This window comes from Microtus ochrogaster, linkage group LG1 (assembly GCF_000317375.1).
Source record: "Microtus ochrogaster isolate Prairie Vole_2 linkage group LG1, MicOch1.0, whole genome shotgun sequence".
Lineage (NCBI taxonomy): Eukaryota > Metazoa > Chordata > Mammalia > Rodentia > Cricetidae > Microtus > Microtus ochrogaster.
In genome coordinates this window covers 47,496,580-47,504,708 of record NC_022027.1, presented here as the reverse complement: position 1 = coordinate 47,504,708, position 8,129 = coordinate 47,496,580, and the positions used below count along the sequence as shown (strand labels likewise).

At 40.4% G+C, this 8,129-nt stretch overlaps 1 protein-coding gene across 1 annotated transcript in view; it reads right to left on the bottom strand.

Moving 5' to 3' along the window:
• The window catches only part of Bmp2k (BMP2 inducible kinase), a 92,101-nt gene that overhangs the window by 32,806 nt on the left and 51,166 nt on the right, over positions 1–8,129 (bottom strand). Inside the window, exons 8-11 of the mRNA XM_026785041.1 lie at positions 7,057–7,160; positions 5,146–5,225; positions 3,117–3,277; positions 1–96 (exon numbers count right to left, since the gene is read on the bottom strand). The exon at positions 1–96 is cut by the window's left edge and continues 182 nt beyond it. Of these exons, the coding sequence (XP_026640842.1) occupies positions 1–96; positions 3,117–3,277; positions 5,146–5,225; positions 7,057–7,160 (441 nt within the window). The remainder of the gene's footprint in view (positions 97–3,116; positions 3,278–5,145; positions 5,226–7,056; positions 7,161–8,129) is intronic.

Below are 8,129 nucleotides of genomic sequence, written 5' to 3'. Positions count from 1 at the left end.
GCTGCAGTTGCTGGAGGACTCTATGCTGCTGTGGTGGCTGCTGAGGGGGACCCTGACTCATTAAGACTTCAGACCCATTTCCAGGTCTCTGCGCTCCTATAGTTTCAAAAACATGAATACACAGGTAATTTACAAAACGGCTGATTTCAAATTATTTAATTAGGACATTTCTATGGTTTTATAGTGGACCTCTGTGTCTACATTACACAGTCTACACAAGTACTCACCACAATTGTAAGTGCCTGTGGAGTGTCATTTTGTCATCTACAACAAATCAGTGTCTTAGGAGTGTCACTTTTATCTTCCTGCCCACTAGAGCAGCCACACGCAAACTTGTTCCGCGTGTTCAGCTCCAGCATGCACACCAACACAGCTCGCTAGCCAGGTCTGAGAACTGCATTCTCATCTACTGAAATCTCAATAGTTAAAGTTCAGGGCAAGTATCTTTCTTGTTCCCTCACCTAACACTTCCTCTTAATCTATTACATTTCACTCGCCTTTCACATACTAATGGCTTATAATGCTATTTGCGTTTACTTTCCTACTGTTGCAAATACATATTTTCTCACATAATACATCCTTTCCCCCCTCCCGTTACTCCTCCAGTTCCTCCGCACTTCCCCTCACATCTGGATCCACTTCCTTTCTGTCTCTCACTAGAAAACAGACTTCTAAGATATGATAAAATATGATGGCCCACAACCATCTAAGATTCCAGTCTCAGGGGATCTGATCCCCTTTAGGTCTCCACAGGCATATCCATGCACACAAGCACAGACATGCATGCAGATAAAAAACACCTACACACATAAAATTAACATAAATAAATTGGAGGGAGGGACAGAACCAAGGAGAAAAGAACTCTAACAGTACAGCAATCACCCTGAGAAATGACAAACAGATTTGCATGGAAATAAAAGGTTGTTCTGCAGCACAGAAGGAAGATACTATCTAAACACAGAGAAAATTTTTACACTAACAAGAAATTCACATATCTAGAATCTATAAAGAACTCCAAAAATTAAAGACCAAACCCCATCCAATCAAGATCCATAACATGTCCCATTCCCGCTTCCCTACAGAACCCTAAGAACTCTGCGCACGATCACCACACACGGCTGCTGTGGCTCAAGTACCTGACATGCTCTCCCACAGGCTCCTGCAATTGAGCACTGGGTTCTTTGGGAAGATGCAGAACCCTGAGGAGATGGAACCTTACTGCAAGTGTAGGCCACTGGAAGCAGGTCCTCGAGACTTTATAGGCCGGCCCCTCCTCTGTTCACCCACTGTTTCTGAGTGCACATGCAATGTGACCACTAAGCCTTCTACTCCTGCCACCTATGCCTCCCCTGGCTGCTGCCATGTCTTCCCCACCATGACAAACTGTGAAGGAAAAACAAAGAACCTTTCTCCCTTACACCGTTCTTGCCAGGGTACTTTATCGCAGCAACCGGAAAAGAAATGGTCACCAAACCCAAATTCTTGAAAAAGCCCTTTCAAACACTGTCGCTGAGGCAGCTCAGGGATGCGCACACTTTAATGGCAAACCAAGACTAGGAAGATGTCCAACCAGGGAAGGCAGGAAAGAGGGAACACCAAATGTCTACCTGAGATGGAATTTTCCATATGCCCGAATACTTCCCACAGTTAAAAGTAAGGGAGTAAGATATCACAAGATCAAGTCAGTTCCCACAACACAAATGGTGGCTGATAACTGCCGGTAACTCCAGTTTCAAGGCATCTGATGCCCTTTCCTGGTACACAAACATACAATGCAGCCAAACACTCACACATGGAAAATAATTTCTAAATGAAATGGAAATTATATACAAAATGTCATTATCTTTTTTTCCCATGGAATTAATATTCCAGTTGAATAGCACAAACTCACTGCAGCAATATGCCAGGTAATGTGAAGATAAACATCCCTTCTCTGAGCCAGACTTAACAATAGCAAATAACAGTCAACATTTCATAGCATCACTGGACCAGACCTTACAGTAAGCCGTCGTTTAAACTTCTATTAGATACTATTAGATAGGTACTGATATTTTGTTAGATATATTAGTTTTAAAAATGGGAGAAATGTAACTCAAATAACATTCATGAGTCAAAATATGTGATCTTACCCACTACAGTATCTGTAATAAAAACATTTCAACATTAAAACAAGACAGATTTGTCAGGAAATATTACACGAATCAGGGTTTGTAGAAGGTGATTCTGCAGATTACATCTTTGACATCTTTAGAAATTAAATTTACTTTGTCATAATGACAGTTCCCTGTGGGAACGTTTTTAGGTATTACACTTACCATAATGCATTTAAGATTATAAAAACAATTTCTCAAAATCAAGTAAGAACAGTGCTTACGCTGTGATACCCATATGGTTCCTTCACCAGGGCTCTAGAGGCTTATGCCCTATGGAATGTAAGCTACTTCCTGCCCAGTACAACACAGGATCTCCGACACTTGTTACTGCCACCCTCAAACCTACTAGCTGATGATTCAAAGATGAGCTTCTAGTTTTATATCAAAACAAACTGATATTTCTCTCTATATATTTAAGTTACTAGTAACTTTACCTTTAAAACTTCAGAACAAAGTAGTCCAGCTTATTAGACATCAATAGACAGGTTCTTGTAGGGAGCAGGATATGTGTGCCCATGCACACTTGTCTATGTAGGTGTGCTCACACATATGTAGAGGTCAGAGAGGGGTTCAGTGTCTTCTGCACTCATTTTCCCACCTTTTTTATCTTCTGATAGATACATAGTCTCTCACTAAATCGAGGGCTCTCATTTCAGTCAGATTGGCTAGCTAGCAAACCTACGACCAGCCTGTCTCTAGCCCCTAACCCATCCACCATGGTCCCGCGCGTCTGTATGCCCCACACTGGTTACAGGAGCACAGTGCTGTGCCCATCTGTTGTACTGCGGTGCTGGGATCTAAGCTCAGGTCCGCATGCCTGCACGGCAAGTACTTTACCAACTGAGCCACGTATCAAGCCCCATTTCTTAAAGTGTGTGTTCTATGCTTTAGGAATCAAACCATGTCGCGTTTATCCACACCATGATAACCGTCGGAGAGATCAGAACTGCAAAGGCTAATTACCTTTAGGCTTGTGATTACTGAATTCACCAGGAGCAGGAACTTTAACAGGCGTAGCTGAACTCTGAATGGCCAGCACACTGGAAGTGGCAGTAGTGGAATTGGCCTTTGGTCTTTGTCTTGGTGCAATTGAGGTTTCTGTTGGTCCAATGGTATCTGTTATTCTATAATAGAAAAATATAATTTATTCCAAATATTAAGATTATTTCTAGTTACTATTCATCCTATACATTATAGTTACAGATGACCACATTAGTCCCTTTGGATCCCTTGTAAGTATCCACCTCAGAATATATGTTTAATAAAACTAGTAAAGCAAAAAAAAAAAAAATGCAGCCAGCCACAGTTGTTGAAACTGTACAATTGTTCATAGTCAGCCTTTAAATGGAAGAAAAGGAATCTGACCCCAGAGATTAAAAGACAGCCTGAGACTGACAGAATATAAGCAGAAATCTTCTCATAAGGTTATCGATAAAACTGAGGTTTAGTTCTTTCAAAAGACACAAGAAGTAATAATAACTCCCTAGCTCAGACTCAGAAAAAAGGAAAGGGCTCTCCCACGGCAGTGAGACAGGAGACATCAGAGCTGTCAGGCAAGGCTGTCTGCTCACATCCAACCCTTGTTCCCTCCAACGCCAGATGAGAGTTAGGAGAAATGCTGGATTGGGACTCAGTTTCAGCCCCAAACACAGTCAGTAAAGTGGTAGGTACAATTTTGAAAGCAACGTGACTAGCAGCATAGGTGAACTGTCAAAACAAACAAACAAAACCAGAAAACAGGTAAATTTAATATTCATATATGCGTATCATATGTCTGGATCAAATCCAATGCCCACTCCCTCCCCTCCAATTTTTTCCCTACTACCCTCACAACTTTTCCCTCACAACTTCATGTGCTCTTTTTTATTTTATTTTTTGATAGCCACTCAGTTCACTTGGTATTGCAGGTATGGGCATAGGTGCAGGACCAATATAATTTTGAAATCACATATTTTTCAACTTTGCTTTCTATAAAGTCAGTATAGAATTTTCAATAACTTTCTCCCAAAATATTTATTTGACGACTTCACTTAATATTATTTCAAATGATTTAACACCTAAAATTGTAGATGCATGGTTTATCAAGCCCACAGCTCCTGCAATCACCACACACACCTACAGTTCTCTCACAATACCTACATGTAACACAAGAGGGAGCTGTACTAACAATGATCTTCCCAAAAGGGGGGAAAAAACTGCATCAGAGATTTCAGAAAATTAGGGCTGGTAACCTAATTGAACTTAGTCAGTCATGAGAGGATCATGAGAGGAAGACGTGAACCGTATTATAGAAGGGGACTGGATGGGAAGTGGAAGGGGGCAGTCGGGGGTGAAAGATGGATAATCAGCATGGTACAGTACAAGTCCTCTAAAAATGTAACAAAAACAGTAAGATCATTTACATATACAGCCAGCTACAGCTCCTTTTAAGATAATCAAGTTGTCCACAAGAGCATTATGAAGTCTTAATTGCTTAATCATCTCTCCAGACTCAGATTTTAAGTTTCAACCTACATAATAGAATTCAAACTTATCAATAGAGTAAGTAACTGAAAAATAAGGCTTCAAATGTAATTCTTTACCAAGCTTTCTAGTTATATACACATATAACTTCTACAAGCTATATACACTAATGACCTGTGGCAATTATTGTTTCTTTTCTTAAATATAAACAATTGATTTAATAGCTAGTAAGTCAAATGTTAAGAATTGTCAGTGATGAAAATGGCCACAATCCCACAGAGAAGGCAAGACCCGCTACCACATCAGCCGTGAGCACTCCACCTGTACAGATGGTGAGCGCTCACATGAGAACGGCGTCACGCCTGCTATTTAGCACCTGTGGAAGTTTATTTTGTACTATCGATGTAAGCTACGGAACCACAGATTGGACAACACAGCATCTGGGACACAGGGATTGCTACAATCAAAATGAGAACTACGGCCTTTTCTTTCACAGAAGTCCTGTTGGCACCAGCAGGGTCTTGCCCACCTGGCTTTCACTTGGCTTTTCTTAGCAGCAGCTTCACTCGCAGTCATTGGCTCAGGAAGAGCTGAGGGAAGAGAAGAATTCTGGGAAGAAAAACATAGTTTTCAATTTAAGTTGTGTTGAATTAAGAGCGGCAGAGCTGCGTCCCTGGCACCCGGCCGCCTGTACGGCTAGCTTTATACCCAAAATAATTACACGGAAACTGTATTCTTTTAATCACTGTCTGACCCATTAGGTTTAGCCTCTTATTGGCTAGCTCTTACATATTGATCTAACCCATTTTTATTAATCTGTGTAGCCCACAAGCTGGCTTACCAGGAATGATCTTAACCTGCATCAGCCTGCAGTGGGACAATCATGGCAACTCACTGACTCAGCTTCTTTCTCCCAGCATCCTGTTCTGTTTACTCCACCCACCTAAGGGTTGGCCTATCAAGGGGCCTAGGCAGTTTCTTTATTCCTTAACCAATGAAATCAACAGATTGATATATGACACTCCCACATCAAAGTTGTAGTAATTTTTAGACTATAGATAGACTACTAAACTTCTGAAACACTGACTGACATACTATTATTTTCATGACCCATATTACAGATTATGCAGATATACTCTCAGATGTAATACCACATTACACAAATGTCATCTTTATATTGATTTTCTACAGAAATCTCTAGAAGATGAACACAGCATTACAGTATGCAATATTCTTTTAGGTAAGTCCTGAGTTTAAAATAAAATTTTATCAGTTTATACAACTGATATTTCATACTTCTGAAAATAATTACACAACCAGGACAACAATCACACTGTAAATATGACAGGTAACAGTGAGCATAAGCCGAACAGAGGCTGCTCTGCTCGCTGAAACAGCAGAGCAGCAACAGAGAGATACTAAGTGATACAGTGAGAGCTTCAGAAAGACACAGCTACCACAGTTCTTCCGCGTTATACAAGAAGAAAACATAAGCCGGAACACAAAGATCTCTACAGTGTTCATCATAGATTAAAATCAATGATGACCTAGAAATTTGGCATTAAAAGGCACAGAAATCTGGCATGTACAGTTCATTATAGTATGTAGGAGTGACTAGCAGCCAAAGCCTTTGAGCCAGGCATAACAGCACATAGTTAATCCTAGCACTCTGGGAGGCATAGGCAGGCTGCTATCTGTGAGTTTGAGGCCAGTCTAGTCTATGTAATGAATTCCAGGAGAGCCAGGACTATGTAGAGAGAGACAGACTTTGCCAAAAGAAGAAAAAAAGGATGGAAGGAAGGAAAGAAAGAAGGGAAGGAGAGAGAGAGGGAGGGAGGGAGAGAGGGACGGAAGAACCAAAGCCTCTGAGTAAAATCAAGCATTCCCAAATGCGCACTGTGCTTGGCTTAGCCCCAGGCTGTATATTAGCTATAATCATAACTGCTATCCTAGATTTACAGCAGGAGAAGGGGATCAGCCACCATAAAGATATAAATTATTAGCCAGTGATAAAAGAAATCTCTGAAGTCAGGGCTCTCCCTGTACAATGCCATCTCTATTTACACCAAAGGGTCCCACGGTTTTTCATGTAACTTTGTGCTTAGTAGAGTCTGCCTCAATAATGTCTGATCACAGTTCTTGGTTAAAACTCAAAACACTTAAAATTCTGCTATCAAATACTTCAATACTTAATAATAACAGCCTATGGTCTGTGACTGACATGTCATGTTATGTCTCTCTCCACAATCCAAAATATCCTGCTGAAGCTCTCCAGAACACCTGAGTGAAGTCTCAGGCTTGACACCTACGGCGCAAGCAGCATCTCACACTATCAAGACCACCTGACAGAAAACAAGAAGCTCTTAAAGCACATGCATGTATATGTAAACACATATAATTAAAGGATTTTAAAGTCTTTCCTACTTGGAAAAGTACTTACGTTGATGTTGGACACTGGACAATCCTTTTTGGCGAATTTAAATGCGAAGTGGGACACTTGAAATATGTCAGGTCTGTGCTCCGGATCTGGTTCAAGCATGAACCCTGTAATAACAGGTCAAAACATTCAATGTCTGACTGAAGACAAGCAGTACAGAAAGGCACAAGAGGGGCAATCTCTCTAGCCTAAGAACAGTGATTCCAAATGACATAGAGGAAATGCTTAGAAGAAATGGCAGAAACTTTTCCTGCAAATTGAGCTTAACCGTGAACACATTACAGTGGCAGGTAACAACATCTATGTTTGCACTGGATGGATGGAAGGTGTGCTTACACTCTTGAAAAAGTGACACAGAACAAATGTGAGTTAACAATACAAAACCAGTGAACTTAGGGAATACTTAATTATATAAGAAAGCTCCAAGGGTCACAGTGAAGAGGTTGTTCTCCTAGAAGAACCCTTTAAAATAATTCTCACTATTACCCAAAATACCTTTACTTTCCTTTATTTTGAAATTATCCTCATGACTGAGAAAAGGCTAAGTATGCACGTTATAGTTCATTTAGCAGAGCAGCAGAGGATTGACACTACAGATTTTAAAAATGCCTCCTTGACATACTATCAATATGGACCACAGTTCTTGGCTTCAATATTCTTTCTCATCATCATGGCCAGAGGTCTGAGCAGTTCTGTATATGTACTACTAACATATTTACATCAACCTTACAGCGTGCGTCAAGTCCCGGAGATATTCCGTCTAACCAAAAATAACCATTTACTACCATTTATCTATTTCTTGAGTAACTTATATTTCGTATTCCCTGAGGATGAAATTTATATTCAACTCTGTAACTACAGACATTTCCATGGCCAGTTCTACTTCATTACCCTTAAAATATTTCCAATACTTAACCATGTAAAATGTTTGAAATGAAAATTTACATTAGGTATTCTCAAGTTTTTTAGAGAAACAGCAAGTGTCCACATTCACAGCACTAAGACAGAGCTACAGGAAACACTGAGAGTCCACGGTCACGGACTAAGACAGAGCTACAGGAAACACTGAGAGTCCA